General features: G+C 41.2%; 1 protein-coding gene across 4 annotated transcripts in view; it reads right to left on the reverse strand.

Moving 5' to 3' along the window:
* ZNF106 (zinc finger protein 106) overlaps positions 1–18,983 on the reverse strand; it is a 79,230-nt gene that overhangs the window by 51,439 nt on the left and 8,808 nt on the right. For all 4 annotated transcript variants that reach the window (XM_008973214.5, XM_003805607.6, XM_034938575.3 and 1 more), the window contains exons 2-3: positions 8,550–8,635; positions 2,349–2,410 (exon numbers count right to left, since the gene is read on the reverse strand). In XM_008973214.5, the coding sequence (XP_008971462.4) occupies positions 2,349–2,410; positions 8,550–8,603 (116 nt within the window). In that variant the 5' untranslated portion in view covers positions 8,604–8,635. The remainder of the gene's footprint in view (positions 1–2,348; positions 2,411–8,549; positions 8,636–18,983) is intronic.

Raw genomic sequence — 18,983 nt, forward strand, 5'->3', positions numbered from 1 at the left:
GGTGGGAGGATTGTTTGAGCCCAGGAGTTCGAGGTTGCAGTCAGCTGTGATCGTGCCACGGCACCCCAGCCTGGTGACAGAGTGAGTGAGACCCTGTCTCAAAAAAGTATATATTAAAAATAATAAGGGCTCCCCATACTAAAATTGAGTGAGTGACAGTCTCCTTTATATTGCTGCTAAGACCTAACCTTCACACAATAAGAGACTGGGGGCAGGGAAAAATTCCACTAATAGGCTAAAGAGATGCTGAAAGTTTAATAACACATTAATTTGCCAACAGAATCTTAAACTGTAGGTCATAAAAAAATAAATTTCAAATGACCTAGGTTGACATCCTGATCAAAACTTGTAACTATTGGCTAGGCATGGTGGCTCACGCCTGTAATCCCAGCACTTTGGGAGGCCGAGGCGGGCAGATCACAAGGTCAGGAGTTCAAGATCAGTCTGACCAACATGGTGAAAACCTGTCTCTACTAAAATTACTAAAATTAGCCGGATGTGGTGACGCACGCCTGTAATCCCAGCTACTCAGGAGGGTGAAGCAGGAGAATCGCTTGAACCCGGGAGGCGGAGGGTTCAGTGAGCTGAGATGGCACCACTGCACTCTAACCTGGGCAACAGAGTGAGACTCCGTCTCAAAAAAAAAAAAAAAAAAAAAACACAAACTTGTAACTATTATTCATGGGATAAGATATAATTCCTATTTCCTAGGTTCCCAATGTTCCTCCATCTATCTTGTTTCCAAACTTCAAATTGACAGAAGTCAAATACATCAAAATAAATCACAAATAGACCAAAGACATGGAATATACACACATGCTACTTTTTTTTTTTTTTTTTTTGAGACAGGGTCTGGCTCTGTCACCAGGCTGGAGTGTGGTGGTGTGATCTTGGCTCACTGCAACCTCCACCTCCCAGGCTCAAGCATCCTCCCACCTCAGGCTGATGAGTAGCTGGGACTACAGGCACACACCACTATGCCCAGCTAATTTTGGGGGTTTTTTGTGGGGCAGGGGATAGAGACAGGTGATATGGTTTGGCTGTGTCCCCACCCAAATCTCACCTTGAATTGCAATAATCCTCACATGTCAAGGGTAGGGCCAGGTGGAGATAACTGAATCATAGGGGCAGTTTCCCCCATACTGTTCTCATGGTAGTGAATAAGTCTCAGGAGATCTGATGGTTTTATAAATGGGAATTCCCCTGCACAAGCTCTCTTGCCTGCTGCCATCTAAGACGTAACTCTGCTCCTCATTCACCTTCTGCCATGATTGTGAGGCCTCCCTAGCTACGTGGAACTGTGAGTCAATTAAACCTCTCTTCTTTATAAATTACCCAGTCTCGGGTATGTCTTTATTAGCAGTGTGAGAATAGACTAATACAATGGGGTTTCCCCATGTTGTCCAGGTTGGTCTTGAACTCCTGGGCTCAAGCAATCTGCCTGGCTCAGTTTTCCAAAATGCTGGGATTACAGGCATCAGCCACTGCACCTGGCCTACATTTCATTTTTTAAAGGTGTCCACTTATTAGATTTCCTTTCCTTAAACATCTCAAGCTTCAAATCACAGAATAGCATTCTTCTTTTTTTTTGAGACAGGGTCTCACTGTGTCACCCAGGCTGGAGGGCAGTGGCGCAATCACAGCTCACTGTAGCCTGGACCTACCTAAGCTCAAGTGATCCTCCCAACCTTAGCCTCCTAAATAGCTGGGACCACAGCTATTAGCTGTCACACCCACCTAATTTCTTTATTTGTAGAGACAAGGTCTTTCTACGTTGCCCAGGCTGGTCTCAAACTCCTGGGCTCAAGTAATCCTTCCACCCTGGGCTCCCAAAGTGTTGGGATTACAGGCGTGAGCCACTGCACCTGGCCAGCATTCTTAAATACATTTAAGGTTTATATTCCAATTCTGTTTATACCAATGAGATTCAGTGCTATTTAGCAGACTTTGGGATGTCTCAGACAATTCCAGCAATACTAAACGTTTATGGCATGCAATAATTTGTAACACTGCTGAAGTAAAAATACAAAATGTCCTAGTTGCAAGGCTAGCACGTAGGAATGAGAAAGCTTACTAATGAGAGAGTTAGCTCATCCCAACTCACCTTTGTTGCAATCTACTTGATAGGGCTGCTGTGAATTCACACATTTGAGATGCCCAAAGGTATCAGAGTTTATCCCTTTTGAATGCCAAAAATCTACTACACTTGGTATTAATTCTAAAAGGTTGTTCTACGCCATAAGGCAACATTTGCTTATGACGGATTACTGCAAAACAAACTGACGGGCACCATCATCACTCAGATCCACCCACATTCACAAACTTATGGAAGAGAGCCGTTCCCATACCTGCCCTTGAGGTTCTCAAGTTCCCTGTGATGCAACATGCTCCGCATGTGTTCGTCCATCTCCTTCAAAATAAAAGAAAGTAGATTAAAACTAAGCAGGATTGCTTTGAAAAAAAAAAAAAACTCCTCTGTTCCTACTCAATCAAAAATTGGGGCTCAAACTCCTTACGTCAAAATGTGTTTTTGGTTATTCTCAATTTAATACTGAAATCAGTTCCTTAATAATTAACTGTGTTTTTTTAATATATTTCATGTTTAAATAAAAAGAATTCTTAAAAAGACATATTTAAGTGGCTTTCCAAAAAGATTAGAAAGTATTATCTTTAGGAAGCAAAACACTTAAGAGTAAACTAAGTAGGTTAAATTCTATCCCATTATAAAGAATTTACTAAAGTTCATTTAAAAAAAAAAAACTTTCAAATCACTCAACTTTTCAACTATTTGGCTTCTTTTATCCACAGTTTCTCAAGAGTAAGCTACAACTCTCACTTTACCCATGTCTTGGACAGGGCCTAGCATATCGTCATCAATAAGCATTTGTTGAATGAATATAGATGGATACATCAATTCTAGATAGGAGTTACAAACATAACAGAGCCTCTCTATGCTAGATAAGAAAGTTTTAAAAAAAATACTTTGAACATAGCAGCTTAATCAATCCTTTATCTTCACTGTCCACTCCCTCACTTCCCCAGTGGATTTGTTTGGTTCCAATGAAAAGTTTGAACATTTATAGTAGGTTCCCTTCTTCCCATCCTTAGAGGGAAGAAAATATGTGGGAAAGCTGCCACTTAAAAACATGCACACGGCTGGGCACGGTGGCTCACACCTGTAATCCCAGCACTTTGGGAGGCCGAGGTGGGCAGATCACGAAGTCAGGAGATCGAGACCATCCTGGCCAACATGATGAAACCCCGTCTCTACTAAAAATACAAAAATTAGCTGGGCGTGGCGGTGCGTGCCTATAGTCCCAGCTACTCAGGAGGCTGAGGCAGGAGAATCGCTTGAACCCGGGAGGCAGAGGCTGCAGTGAGCCGAGATTGTGCCACTGTACTCCAGCCTGGCGACAGAATGAGACTCCGTCTCAAAAAAAGAAAAAAGAAAAAAACATGCACACATGTACACATACACGTACACAAAACTCAAAAAGCTATAAATGTCTATCCCTTTGTCACTCTACAGTATACACAGCCAGTATGCCATAATTAAAGAATGGCTGTTCACATATATAATAATAAAGGGCTACTACACTTGTTGTGTTATTGCTATTTACTGCATTCCGTGTGAAGTCCCTCAAACATTTTCTCACTTGAACTGCAAAATACTGCTGAGGGAGTATGATTAACTTCATGCTGAAGAATGCAGAGAAGTTAACTCGTTCATTCACCAAATATTTATCAAGTTCTTATTATATGCCAAGAATAGAGCTAGGCATTGAAGGTTAAGTGTGAAAATATTCAGTCTTGGCCGGGCACAGTGGCTCATGCCTGTAATCCCAGTATTTTGGGAGGCTGAGGCGGGCGGATCATGAGGTCAGGAGTTTGATACCAGCCTAGCTAACATGGTGAAACCCCATCTCTACTAAAAATACAAAATACAAAAAAAAAAAAAAACCACTAACTGGGCTGGTGGTGAACGCCTGTAATCCCAGCTACTTGGGAGGCTAAGGCAGGAGAATCGCTTGAACCCGGGAAGGCGGAGGTTGCAGTGAGCTGGGATCACGCCACTGCACTCCAGCCTGGGCAACAAGAGTGAGACTCTGTCTCAAAAAACAAACAAACAAACAAAATATTTAGTCTTGCCCTCTCGGAGTGACAAATAATCAAGTGGTCAAAGTGGGATTCAAACCCAGGCAGATCTGACACCAAAGCTAATGCTTCAAACACCATGTCACACTGTAAGCATTTGGTGCATTGAGATTTTTCATTATATACAGTTCATTTGTCAAAAACAATACAACACAACCCACTGTTACTTAAAGTTATCTACTATAGTGTGATAAACAGGGTTGTGATTCAAAACGCCTCTTTTTTTTTTTTTTTTTTTTTTGAGACGGAGTCTCGCTCTATCGCCTAGGCTGGAGAGCAGTGGCTCGATCTCGGCTCACGACAACCTCTGCCTCCAGGGTTTCAAGAGATTCTCCTGCCTCAGCCTCCTGAGTAGCCTCGATTACAGGCATGCGCCACTATGCCCAGCTAATTTTTTGTATTTTTAGTAGAGATGGGGTTTCACCATGTTGGCCAGGCTGGTCTCAAACTCCTGACCTCAGGTGATCCACCTGCCTCAGCCTCCCAAAGTTCTGGGATTACAGGCATGAGCCACTGTGCCCAGCCAAAACACTGCTTTTAAATGGCAATTTTACTGAAGATGACCATCGTTTCCTTCCTAGCTCTACAGATGCTTCATAAGGAGAGAGTAGGCCAGGTGCGGTGGCTCACGCCTAAAATCCCAGCACTTTGGGAGGCCTAGGTGGGTGGATCAAAAGGTCAGGAGTTGGAGACCAGCCTGACCAACATGGTGATGATACCCCGTCTCTACTAAAAGTACAAAAATTAGCCGGGCATGGCAGCGCGTGCCTGTAATCCCAGCTACTCAGAAGGCTGAGGCAGGAGAATCGCTTGAACCCAGGAGGTGGAGGTTGCAGTGAGCCAAGATCGCGCCATTGCACTCCAGCCTGGAGACAGAGCAAGACTCCATCTCAAAAAAAATAAAAAATAAAAAAATAAGGAGAGAGTAGCTTTACACATTACCTCTTCTAGCCACAACTGACTGGCCGCTAACTAAAATTAACACTTGTGGACCTGAAAACTAAGACAAGTTAGTGACAGAATAGAATGAAAATCCATTAATATACACATCTTCGGTGGGGCACGGTGGCTCACGCCTATAATCCCAGCACTTTGGGAGACGGAGGCAGGTGGATCACCTGAGGTCAGGAGTTCGAGACCAGCCTGACCAACATGGTGAAACCCCGTCTCTACTAAAAATACAAATTAGCTGGGCATGGTGGTGCATGCCTGTAATCCCAGCTACTCAGGAGGCTGAAGCAGGAGGATCACTTGAACCCAGGAGGTGGAGGTTGCAGTGAGCCGAGGTCACGCCATTGCACTCCAGCCTGGGCGACAAGAGCAAAACGCCATCTAAAAAAAAAAATCTTCTCAAGTCCTGTTATTCAATGCTTCCTGTTATTCAATTCTTCCTTGATTTAGATGCTTACCAATATGCCTAATCTCCTTTACTTGAGCTAAATTTAAGTGAGTTCTGTTCCTTACAACAAAACCATTCCTGACCAAAACAGCATTCACTGAAATGGGTTTGTCTGACAAAAAAACTGATTCTTCTTACTATAAAAATGTTATCACCCACTAATAGTTTTAATGTGACTTTTGTTTTTTTTAAAACACTTCACTAATCTTGTCCTAAATTTACATGCAAAACCTTCTCCCACCCTGCTCCAAGGAATGAATGCAAACATTGAGACAACTGAGCTTTCAAAAATCATTAGAAAAAATTCAGCCAGACAGGGTGGCTCACACCTGTAAGCCCAGTACTTTGGGAGGTCGAGGTGGAAGGATCACTTGAGCCTAGGAGTTCAAGATCAGTGTGGGCAACCTAATAAGACATCATCCCTACAAAAAAAAATTTTTAATTAAAAAATAGCTGAACGTAGTGGCACATGCCTGTAGTCCCAGCTACTCAGGAGGCTGAGACGGGAGCATCACCTGAGCCTGGGACACAGAGGTTGCAGTGAGCTGAGATGGCTCCACTGCACTCCAGCCTAGACAGCAGGGTAAGACCCTGTCTCAAAATGAAACAAAACAACAACAAAAAAAAAAAAAGAAAAAAAAGAAAGAAAGAAAAGAAAAAAGATCCACAGGCACAGGATTAAGGTAATAGCCCCAAATGCATTCCTTCTCATGTATTAGGCTTCTATTTAGGCCTTGTATATTAATCAGTACTATATTTTTAAAGGCTGGGTTGGTTGGAGGGGAGGGGGGACTCATGGTTAAACACATGTGGAAAACATTGAATAATACAAAAAATATGACCAGGTGTAGTGGCTCACACTTGAGGCCAGGAGTTCAAGACCAGCTGGGCAACATAGTAAGACTCCATCTCTATTATACACATATATTTAACTCCAGGGCTTCTCAGTATTTTATGTTAATGGGCCTCAGGATACTCAGGGATACCTTACACAGCTTTTCCCCATACTCAAGTCACTTAGAACCTTTTCTCCTTCATAGTTTATTTGGAGAAACCAGAGTTACACTAGTTTGGGAAATTGGAGACAAGCACGGCTTCAACACCCATTGTTCATAGTCCTATCTGAAAATAAGTATCAGTTATCCCTTCCAACTAACCCATTTTGTTACTTTCTTAAGTCATACCACTCACTTAAAGCAGGCCATTCCCTTGCTTTAAAAAAAAATAAAAAGGCAAAAAATAAAAATAAAAACTACAACCAGCTTTTCCTTTTTTTTAAAAAAAGGAAAATAAATAAAAACTACAATCAGCTTTTCCTAGGGCAGGAGTAGATAATTCCAGCTCTTCATTTAACTTCATTATGATCATGGAAAAGTATGAAAAGATAAAAGTATGTTTGAAACCAGAGTAGAAGAGCCAGAAAGATTTAAAATGGCAAAATCACAAAATCATGGTATCACAAGATAGGGCTGCTATTCTATGAAACTCTGATATCACAACTCTGAGCAGCAGCCTTTCCATCTCACATCTTCTCCCTACCTCTGTCCAACGTGAAAGTAGTCATAAGGAATTCTGACTTATTGACAATTTGTATAAACCTTCATCAAATTTTTAAAACTAGAAGAGCATTCTTCTATTTTTGTAAATAGTAGCAGGTATATTATTAAACATGATTTTTAAATCTCACTAATTTTTCCATCACTAACAGAAATCTAGATAGAAAAAAAATAGTATCCACCCAAGTCTACTTGGTGGATCATAATCGACCCTTCAGTCTGGCATCCAACACTGTTTATCAACTGTCTTCACTTACTTACAAATTACAGTCCTGCTATTACCAAGGCAAAACTGTTTTAATCAGATGAGCCTTCTTGCCAACTCCTAGAACTGTCATACTCCATTCTATTTGTCTCTGTACATGTTGTTCTCCTACCTAAAATATCTCTTCCTCATTTCTCTTAAACCATCATTACTCTAGACACTTTTCAAAGTTTACCACTTCCACTCACACTTCCCTGGCTAACCTAGCCCATGATCCTCCCAGTTCTCTGCATTTCCAGTGACAATCAAGAGCATCTTAAAAGCAAAGAGAATAAATTCCTCAGTATTTAAACTAGCAGCACTACTCTGAAAGCAAATGATAAAGGCAGGTAAAGGCAAAAAGTGACACAAATTGCAGCCAATTTTAGGTCCTAAAAAGATGTTTTGGCCAGGCACAGTGGCTCATGCCTGTAATCCTAGCACTTTGACAGGCCCGAGGCAGGTGAAAAACCTGTGGTCAGGAGTTCAAGACCAGCCTGGGCAACATGGTGAAACCCTGTCTCTACTAAAAATACAAAAATCAGCCACACCCGGCAGCACACGCCTGTAATCCCAGTTACTTGGGAGGCTGAGGCAGGAGACTCACTTGAACTGGGGAGGCAGAGGTTGCAGTGAGCTGAGATTGCGCCACTGCACTCCAGCCTAGGCAACACAGTTAAGTCTCCATTTCAAAAAAAAAGTTTTACTTTGAACAACATCCCCACCTTGTGGACATCTAGGATATTGTTAATACCATTTCTGCTGTGCTGCACTTCTCACAAGCATAGGCATAAACAGATTGTAGGTACATATAATAGATGCTATATCCTTAGCTAATCAAAAAGTACATGATTTTAAAATTGCAGAAAGCAGTATGACTTCAAATAACCTTGGAATTTTAAGGTATCTTCCCTATAACTGGTTACTAAATTTCTGTGTCATCTAGTTTTGAATACGCTCAAATTCTGGATGGACAGAAGTTTAATAATACAGGTACTGGCTTTAGGAGGCAGTAACGAGAAAGAAACCAGTGGAATGAGACTATGGTTTAGGAAAGAAAAGAAGCATAAATAAGACATTGTCAAAGCTTTTCCTATTAATAACATATGTCTATTAATATTAATAACATCTATTAATAACATGTCTCTCTAAAAAATAGTCATAAAGCCTCAGATTCTCCCTCTTCCATTATTACCTTTTTTGAGCTGTACACGATGTGGCATAATATGCATTTTCGTTCTCGTACCATAGTGACCAGATCTGAAGCACTCAACGTCACACCTGCAATGAGGAAGTAACATTTAGTAACCTTTTCTCCTCAGTACCTTCTTACATTCATCTTCACATAACCAAAATTACAAGTCTTATCTTCCTCACCTCCACCTTGCTCCTCCCCCAGATCTTTCCGTTTCCAGGTGCATAGGGTAAACATTTTGGGAGCCATCCTTGATCCTTCTTTTTCACCCCATATCCACCCTCATTAGGAAATTGTCAGACCTACCTTGCTATATAGCCAAATTCCAACACTTCTCACCACCCAGCACATCTATCATCCCACACGGCATTACCCTACTACTGAAACGACTCCTTCCTTCCTTCTGCTCTTGTCCTCTCACAGCTGATTCTCAAAACAGTGTTTTGAGAGTAGCCAAAGATTCTTAGAATAAGATTCTTTTAAAGTTTAATTCAGAATGGACAGGCGCAGTGGCTCACGCCTGTAATCCCAGCATTTTGGGAGGCCGACACGGGCAGATCACAAGGTCAGGAGTTAGAGACCAGCCTGGCCAACATGGTGAAACCCCGTCTCTACTCAAAATACATAAATTAGCTGGGTGTGGTGGCAGGTGCCTGTAATACCAGCTACGCAGGAGGCTAAGGCAGAATTGCTTGAACCCAGGAGCGGAGGTTGCAGTGAGCCAAGATTGCACCACGGCACTCTAGCCTGGGCGACAAAGCAAGACTCCGTCTTAAAAAAAAAAAAAAAAAAAAAAAAAAAAAAAAAAAAAAAAACAAGTTTAAGTTAGAACACATACAGGTTGAAAATTCCAAATCTAAAAATCTGAAATCTGAAATCTGAAATGATCCAAAACCGGAAACTTTTTGGGTGTCAACATGATGCTCAAAGGAAATGCCCACTGGAGCAGTTTAGATTTGGAATGTTCCGATTTGGGATGTTCAGCCAGTAAGTATGCAAATATTCCAAGATCCGAAAAAATCTGAACTCCACAACACTTTTGGTCCCAAGCATTTCGGATAAAGGAACTCAACCTGTATGTAATTCCTCTGCTCAGAATTTCCCAATGGCGTCCATCTCACTCACAGAAAACCTAGTCTTTGCCATGGCTACAATATCTGTTTCTCTCTTCCTCTCCGAATCATTCGCATGCCCTCCCGTTCTTCCTATATCATTCTAGTGCACTCGCATTCCCCTCGTTGCTATTCTTTGTTCACATCACAGATCCTCCCACCTTAGCACCTCTACATTTTCTGTTCTCTGCCTGGAATATTCTTCCTTAAAAAGTCCTTATGGTTCCCGTGGCTCATTCATTTCCATCAGGTATCTAAAATATTGCCTTATGGGAGAGGCCCTGCCTAACCCTCTACATAATATTGCACTTTCTGACACCCCACCTCTCCACATAGTTCCAGTTTTTCTATTCCCCTATTAACCTGCTTAATTTTTTATAGCACTGTGGTAGATCATGTTTCCATAGAAGGCCTCAACAATATCTGCTACCCCATGTGCTCTTTTGCAATGTGATCTTGCCACCATCCATGAAAAGGTGGATGGAGTCTGTTTCCCCTCCCTGTGAACTATTTTGATCAATAAAATGTGGCAGAAGTGATGCTGTATAACTTAAGAGGCTGGGCTTTCAGAAATCTGTACCTTCTGCCTCTGCCCACTTGTTACACTCCCTCTTGAAAGCCAGCCACCGTGCTGCGAGAAGCCAAAGCCACAGGGAAAGGCCAGGTAAAAAAAGAACTGAGGCCCCCACTGAGTACCCAAACAACAAGCAGGACCAACCGACAGCCAGAAGCATGAGCCATCTTGGGGGCTCCAGGTCCAGCCACCAATGAGAGACCCCCAAGTGAGACCAATACATACACCATCCAGATAAGCCCTCTTCAACCCAGAGAATTGTGAGACACAATACAAGAGTTGTTTTAAGCCAGGAAATTTTGGAATAGTTTATGAACAAGTGATATCTGGAACATTATCTTTTACTACCTGACATAGTATGTATTTGTTATTCTCTGTCTCTGCCAATTAAAATTTAAATTCCGTGAGAAAAAGGACTTTGCATATTTTGTTCACTAGTATAGTTCGGTCTAGCACTTAGAACAGTATATGACATATCATAAGGAATTCAAAAGTATTTGTTGATTATTCCAAATGGAACTATCCATCTTGGGTTACTAAATGTGAGTTTAGTAACTGAGCTGAGTAAATAGTAGGGTTTGAGGCCAGGCACAGTGGCTCACACCTGTAATCACAGCACTTTGGGAGGCTGAGGTGGTAGGATCACTTGAGGACAGGAGTTCAACACCAGTCTGGGCAACATAGTGTCTCTACAAAAAATGAAAGAATTCGCTGGGTACTATGGCTCATGCCTGTAATCCCAGCTACTTGGGAGGCACAGCAAGGAGGATTCCTTGAGCCCAGGAGTTTGAGGTTATAATGAGCTATGATTGTGCCACTGTACTTCACCCTGGGCAAGAGTGACGCTCTCTATTAAAAAAAAAAAAAAAAAAGAAAGAAAGAAAGAAAGAAAATACCAGGGGTTTAGATTAAGACTCAACAATGGTTTACTCTTTCATAATCCTCTAGCACTAGCACACTTTCCTCAAGTCCCTGCTAGAGATGCTCTATATGAAATTTTAAATCTACTCCCCAAGCAGCATTTTTCCTTCTTCTACAGAAAACATCAGGCTCTAATAGATCTGCTTCTTCATTTGGGGTACATTCCTTAGGAGATTTTAAAACTGCAACATAATGAGGTTACAAACTACCATAGTTTAATCTGTAACTCCTAGATAATATGGCAGAAGGATCAATGAAAGAGGCCTAAGGTTCTCCACTCCTCTGATTACTCGGCAGTTTTCTTGCCATGCAACCCACTTCATAATATTACTGAATGCCTAAATAATTTTATTCAATAACAAAGTTCAGGCCAGGCATGGTGGCTCATGCCTATAATCCCAGCACTTTGGGAGGCCAAGGTGGGTGGATAACTTGAGGTCAGGAGTTCAAGACCAGCCTGGCCAACATGTCTCTATTAAAAATACAAAAATTAGCTGGGTATGGTGGCACGTGCCTGTAATCCCAGCTACTTGGGAGGCTGAGGCAGGAGAATCGCTTGAACCCAGGAGGCAGAGGTTGCAGTGAGCCGAGATGACGCCCCTGCACTCTAGCCTGGGAGACACAGCGAGACTCTGTCTCAAAAAATAAAAATAAAAAATAAAATTCAAAACACTAAAGTAAGATTATGGGGTAAAAATATAAACACTTAAGAAACCTGAATGTCAATTAGCTACCAAAACAAAGAAATATACCTTTGTGGATAGATACAGTATTATTTATACTTTCCATATTACTAATAATCTCTTAAATCTCAAACAGAAATGTGAAGTGCTATAGCATACTACTTCTAACTGCTTTATAATGTAACATCTACTTCAACTTTAATTACTACTTACATGTGTTATTTTGTTACTTCATTCAACAAACATTTATTGAGCACTAAGCACTATTCTAAGGGTTGGAGAAATTGGTAAAGATACGTCCAGAAATGTTTTAAATTGTGCTTCCAATTATTAACCACCAAAGCAAAACAGGAACAAGAAACTTAGGAGCAATAAAGTCAGTAAAAGAGTGTGACTCTCTGGTAGAAATTATAGCAGTTACTGTGAAATTTTTATATATTTACTTGGTTGAAAACCAAGCACTAAAATACAAACTGTGCTTTTATTTGACAAAGCCAACAACATCAACCCCTAGTAAATGGATAAAAAAAATAAAGCCATACAGTATAATAGAAATACTCTATATCAACCTTTTAACCAAAGTCTCCCTCTTTTTATTTTTTCCTTTCACAAGCTCATTTCTAATCTGCATGTATTAAGAATACTCATTTTCATTTTCTTAAAAAATCAAAATATAACTGCCAGCAAAGTATTCAATCGATAAGGAAGATTTAGTATTTAAACCCTGAGGTGACATGATTCCAGGCAAAGTAACTTTAGTTTATATATTCTTAAATTGGGTAAATACATAAATTCCATTAAGCTTTCTGAAATACTGTAATTAGCCCAGTCTTCCAGATGGGAACCACTGCTCTTTTTAAAGGCCTTGACAAGGACTAGAAGCCAAGGAAATACAAACCATCCAACTCTGTGATCTCAACCAAGGTGACTGAGAAGTGACAAACTACAAGTAAGTAAATAAGGAATCCAAACCTACTGCCATCCTCACTTTAGTCACCTTACACTGGTTTTCACCATGTTGGCCAGCTGATCAAGAACTGACCTCAGGTGATCCACCAGCCTCGGCCTCCCAAAGTGCTGGGATTACAGGTGTGAGCCACCATGCCCAGCTTCATCTCATTGTTAACAGTACATTTAGTAATCTTTATCCATTTTGTATATGTATATATTCATAAAGTGGATCATCATAAAGGTCTTCATCCTCAGTCTTCACATTGAGTACACCGAGGAGGAAGCAGGGGAGGGGTTGGTCTTGCTGTCTAAGGGGTAGCAGAGGCAGAGAAAAATCTGTGTATAAGTGGACCTGCGAACCGCAAACCTGTGCAGTTCAAGGGTCAACTGTATACTTTCTCTTCCTTAAGATTTCCTTAATAATAATATCTTTTCTCTAGCTTACTTTAAGGATACAGTATACAACATATATATACTGTATATGTGTTAATTAACTCATGTTATCAGTAAGGCTGCTAGTCAACAATAAACTATTAGTAGTTAAGTTTTGGGGGAGTCAAAAGCTATAGATGGATTATTGACTTCACAGGGTATCGGTGCCCCCAACCCTTGAGCTGTTCAAGGGTCAACTGTATTTTTCTTTATCAGTCTATCTATGCGTTTGTTAATATTATTAATCTTTTCAAAGAACCAGTTTTGTCTATTGTCTTTTTCTATTTCTTAATTTCTACTGCTGTCTTTATTACCTTTCATTTTACATACATTGGGTTTATTTTGTTCTTCATTTACTAGCTTCTTAAGGTAGAACTTGAGGTCAAGTCTTTAGGCCTTTTTTCTTTTCCAATAAATATATTTAAACCCACAAACTTCTCTGTAAGCACTGCTTTAGTGGCATCCCACATTTTTTAGTACTTTTTAATAAACATTTTATTTTAGAATTGTTTTAGATTTATAGAAAAGTGGCAAAGATAAGAGATAGTATAGTTTCCATATACCCCACGTCTAGTTTCCCATATTAACATCTTTCATTTGGCCAGATCAGTAGCTCACATCTGTAATCCCAGCACTTTGGGAGGATGGCTTGAAGCCAGGAATTCAAGACCAGGCTGGTCAACACAGCAAAATTCATGTATCCACAAAAAAATTAAAAATTATCCAGGTTGCTCAGGTGTGGTGGCTCATGCCTGTAATCCCAACACTTTGGGAGGCTGAGGCAGGTGGATCACCTGAGGTCAGGAGTTCCAAGACCAGCGTGACCAACATGGTGAAACCCCATCTCTACTAAAAAGAAAAAAATTAGCTGGGCTTGATGGCAAGCATCTGTAATCCCAGCTACTCGGGAGGCTGAGGCAGGAGAGTCACTTGAACCTGAGATGTGGAGGTTGCAGTGAGCCAAAATCGGGCCACTGCACTCCAGCCTGAGCAACAAGAGTGAAAGCCTCAAAAAAAAACCAAAAAACAAAAAACAAAAAACTTACATTAGTGTGTTACATTTGTCACAATTAACAAACCAATATTGATACACTGTTATTTATTTATTTATTATTTATTTGAGACAGAGTCTCACTCTGTTGCCCAGGCTGGAGTGCAGTGGTGCTATCTCAGCTCACTGCAACCTCTGTAACCTCCGCCTGAAACTACGTCTCAAAAAAAAAAACAAAAATCTTACATCAGAATGTTACATTGGTCACAATTAACAAACCAATATTGATACATTGTTATTTATTTTATTTTTTGAGACAGAGTCTCACTCTGTTGTCCAGGCTGGAATGCAATGGCACAATCTTGGCTCACTGCAACCTCCGCCTCCTGGGTTCAAGCAATTCTCCTGCCACAGCCTCCCAAGTAGCTGGGACTACAGGCACCCGCCACCACGCCCCGCTAATTTTTGTATTTTTAGTAGAGATGGAGTTTCACAATATTGGCCAGGTTGGTCTCAAACTCCTGACCTTGTGATCCACCCGCCTCGGCCTCCCAAAGTGTTGGGATTACAGGCATGAGCAACCGTGCCCAGCCTGATACACTGTTATTATGGAAGCCATATTTTATTCAGATGTCCTCTCTTTTTTTTTTTTTTTTTTTTTTGAGACGCAGTCTTGCTCTGTCTCCCAGGCAGGAGTGGAGTCGCATGATCTCAGCTCACGGCAACCTCTGCCTCCCAAGTTCAAGCAATTCTCCTGCCTCAGCCTCCCGAGTAGCTTTACAGGCACCTGCCACCACGCCCAGCTAACTTTTGTGTTTTTAGTAGAGACGGGGTTTCACCATGTTGGCCAGGCTGGTCTGGAACTCCTGACCTCAGGCAATCTGCCCCCCTTGGCCTCTGAAAGTGCTGGGATTACAGGTGTAAGCCACCATGCCCAGCCCAGATGTCCTCATTCTTTACCTCCTACCTTTTTTCTCTTCCAGCATGTCATAGAGGATACCACATTACATTTAGTCATCATTTCTCCTTTGGCTCCCCTTGGCCATGACAGTTATCCCACAAATTTTGATGTTGTATTTTCATTATCATTCAGTTCAAAGTACTTTCTAATTTCTCTTGTAATTTCTTCTTTGACTCACAGATTATTTAGAAGATTCACTGAATTTCCAAATACTTGTGGCCTTTTACACATCTTGGTTTCTAATTTAATCTTATTAAGAGGCTAGGAGCTATGACTCACGTCTATAATCCCAGTACTTTGGGAGGCCGAGGTGGGTGGATCACCTGAGGTCAGGAGTTCGAGACCAGCCTGGCCAACATGGTGAAACCCCGTCTCTACTAAAAACACAAAAATTAGCTGGGCGTGGTGGTGGGCACCTGTAATCCCAGCTATTTGGGAGGTTGAGGCAGGAGAATCGCTTGAACCCGGGAGGCAGAGGTTGCGGTGAGCTGAGATCATGCCATTGCACTCCAGCCTAGGCTACGAGATCGAAACTGTCTCAAAAAAAAAATAATTAATAGTAATTTTATTACAGTCAAAGAACACATACTATATTATTTTAATCCTTTCAACTATACTGAGAATTACAGCCTAGCATCTGGTTTATATATACACTTGGGGAAAAAAAGTATATTCTGCAGTTGTTGTGTGGAAATCATTTATATTGATTTTTTTTTAAAGACAGGGTCTCAGCCAGGCACAGTGGCTCACGCCTGTAATCCTAGCACTTTGGGAGGCCAAGGCGGGCAGATCACCAGAGGTCAGGAGTTTGAGACCAGCGTGGCCAACATGGCAAATCCCCATCTCTACTAATAATATAAAAATTAGCCTGGTGTGGTGGCAGGAGCCTATAATTCCAGCTACTTGGGAGGCTGAGGCAGGGGAATCGCTTGAACCTGGGGAGTAGAGGTGGCAGTGAGCCGAGATAGTGCCACTTCATTCCAGCCTCAGCAAAAGGGCAAAACTCCGTCTCAATAAATAAATAAATAAATAAAAATAAAGACACAGTCCCACTCTGTCACCCAGGCTGGAGTGCCATGACACAAACATGGCTCACTGCAGCCTCACCCTCCTAGGTTCAAGCAATCTTTCCTACATCAGCCTCCCAAGTAGCTGGGACCATGGGCACATGCCACCACGCTGGGCTAATGGTTTTATTTTGAACAGATTGGGTCTCTTCATGTCAGCCAGGCTAGTCTTGAACTGCAGGGCTCAAGCAATCTTCCCACCTCGGCCTCCCAAAATCTATACTAATTTTTGTTGTTGTTATCATTGAAAGAAGAATGTTCAAATCTCTCTGATAGTGAATTGTCTATTTATTCCTTTAGTTGTATCCATTTTTGCTTCATGTATTTTGAAGCGCTGATATCAGGCACAAGCATAGTTATAACTGTTACATCTTTCTCATGAACTGACCTTTTATTGTTATGAAATGATCCCTTTAACTCTGGTGATACTTTTTATATTGAAGTCTATTTTATCTGACATAAATATAACCACTCTAGGCTTCTTATGCTACTTTGTATGATCTTTTTCCATGCATTTGCTTTTAGCCATTTTGTCTTTATGCATTAAATCAGTGTATATTTCATTAAAGTCAATGAAGTTATTAATATAGTTGAATTAGATCTACTATTTTATTATTTATAGCTCCTCTATTTTTGTTCAGTTATACCTGTTTCTGTCTTGTTTGGATTATTCACTTTCATTTTTCTACTAGTTTTTTTTTAGCAACACTTCTTTGCATGATTATATTTTCCCCCCAGTGGTTGCTTTTAGGAATTCCAACATATATCTTTACCATTATACTCTTTACTGTGTTAAAAAGTACCACTGGCCGGGCATGGTGGCTCACGCCTGAAATCCTAGCACTTTGGGAGGCCAAGGCAGGAGGATCACCTGAGTTCAGGAGTTTGAGACCAGCCTGGCCAACAAGGTGAAACCATGTCTCTACTGAAAATACAAAAATTAGCTGGGCGTGGTGGCAGGCGCCTGTACTCCCAGCTACTTGGGAGGCTAAGGCAGGAGAATCACTTGAACCCAGGAGGCAGAGGTTGCAGTGAACAGAGATGGCGCCACTGCACTCCAGCCTGAATGACAAGAATGAAACTGTCTCAAAAAAAAAAAAAGTACCACTACAGGTAATATGTAAAAACCCTGCAACCATATAGGCCCATTTACCCTCACCCATCATCCCATGCTTTATGGGATATGTTTTATATCTACCATAAGAAATGAACCCCCGGCCGGGCGCGGTGGCTCACGCCTGTAATCCCAGCACTTTGGGAGGCCGAGGCGGGCGGATCATGAGGTCAGGAGATCGAGACCATCCTGGCTAACACGGTGAAACCCCGTCTCTACTAAAAATACAAAAAATTAGCCGGGCGTGGTAGCGGGCGCCTGTAGTCCCAGCTACTCGGGAGGCTGAGGCAGGAGAATGGCGTGAACCCGGGAGGCGGAGCTTGCAGTGAGCCGAGATCGCGCCACTGCACTCCAGCCTGGGCGACAGAGCGAGACTCCGTCTCAAAAAAAAAAAGAAAAAAAAGAAATGAACCCCCAAGATGATGCTTTTTTGTGCTATAGTAATTTTTTTAAGAAATGAAAAAGAAAGTTTTAAAATATCTACCCAAATATTTACAAGTTCTAACCTTCATTGTTTTCTGAAGATTCAACTTTCCATCTGGTGTTATTTCCCTACAGCCTGAAGAAGTTCTTTTAGCATTTCTTATAGTGCAGATCTACTAGCAATGAATTATCTGACAATGTCTTTATTTCATATTGTTGGTTTTTTTTTTTTTTTTTTTTTTTTGAGACAGAGTCTTGCTCTGTCACCCAGGCTGGAGTGCAGTGTTGCCACCTCAGCTCACTGTAACCTCCACCTCCTGGGTTCTAGCGATTCTCCCGCTTCAGCCTCCCAAGTACCTGGGATTACAGGCACCAGCTAATCGTGCCTGGCTAATTTTTTTGTATTTTTAGTAGAGATGGGGTTTCACCATGTTGGCCAGGCTGGTCTCAAACTCCTGACCTCTGGTCATCACCCGCATCAACCTCCCAAAGTGTTGGGATTACAGGAGTGAGCCACTACACCCGGTCCCATATTCTTTCTTGAAGGCTATTCTGCTGAATCTGAAATTCTGGGCTGACATGTTTTTTCCTTCAGCACTTTAAAGATTCTCTATTCACTTCTGACCTCCACTGTTTCTGATGATTCGTCAGTGGTAAACAGAATTCTCTCTCTGTATCTAATGTGTTGTTTTCTTTGCTGTTTTCTAGATTTTTACTTTTGTCTGTCAATAGTTTATAAGGCACCCACCAAATTTGGGGAATTTTCAGCCATTAAATTTTTAAATATATTTTTCTTCCTCATTGTTTTTCTTCTCCCTCCCAGTTTTCAATTAAATGTGCTGGGTTTTTAAAATATTGATCCCAGGTCACTGAGGATGTATTTCTTTTTCCCTCCCACTCTTTCTTCAACTTTAATTTCAAGGATACTTTCCTCTGTCATCTCCATTCTTCCATTAAGCCCCATTCAGTTTAAATTTTTATTTCAGATATCATATTTTTCAGTTCTAGAATGTCTATTTAGTTATCTTAGTTTCACACTCATTCTTTATGAATACATTTTCCTTTATATCATTTTTATTTCCTTTACTAACGCATAGTTATAAAAGTTTAAAATCATTTCCTGCTAATCCCAACATTTAAGCATTTTAAGGTCACTCTCTAGAGTGTCATTTAGCTTGAGAATAGGTTACGTTTTCCTGCTTCTT

The sequence above is a fragment of the Pan paniscus genome, chromosome 16 (assembly GCF_029289425.2).
Source record: "Pan paniscus chromosome 16, NHGRI_mPanPan1-v2.0_pri, whole genome shotgun sequence".
Taxonomy (NCBI): domain Eukaryota; kingdom Metazoa; phylum Chordata; class Mammalia; order Primates; family Hominidae; genus Pan; species Pan paniscus.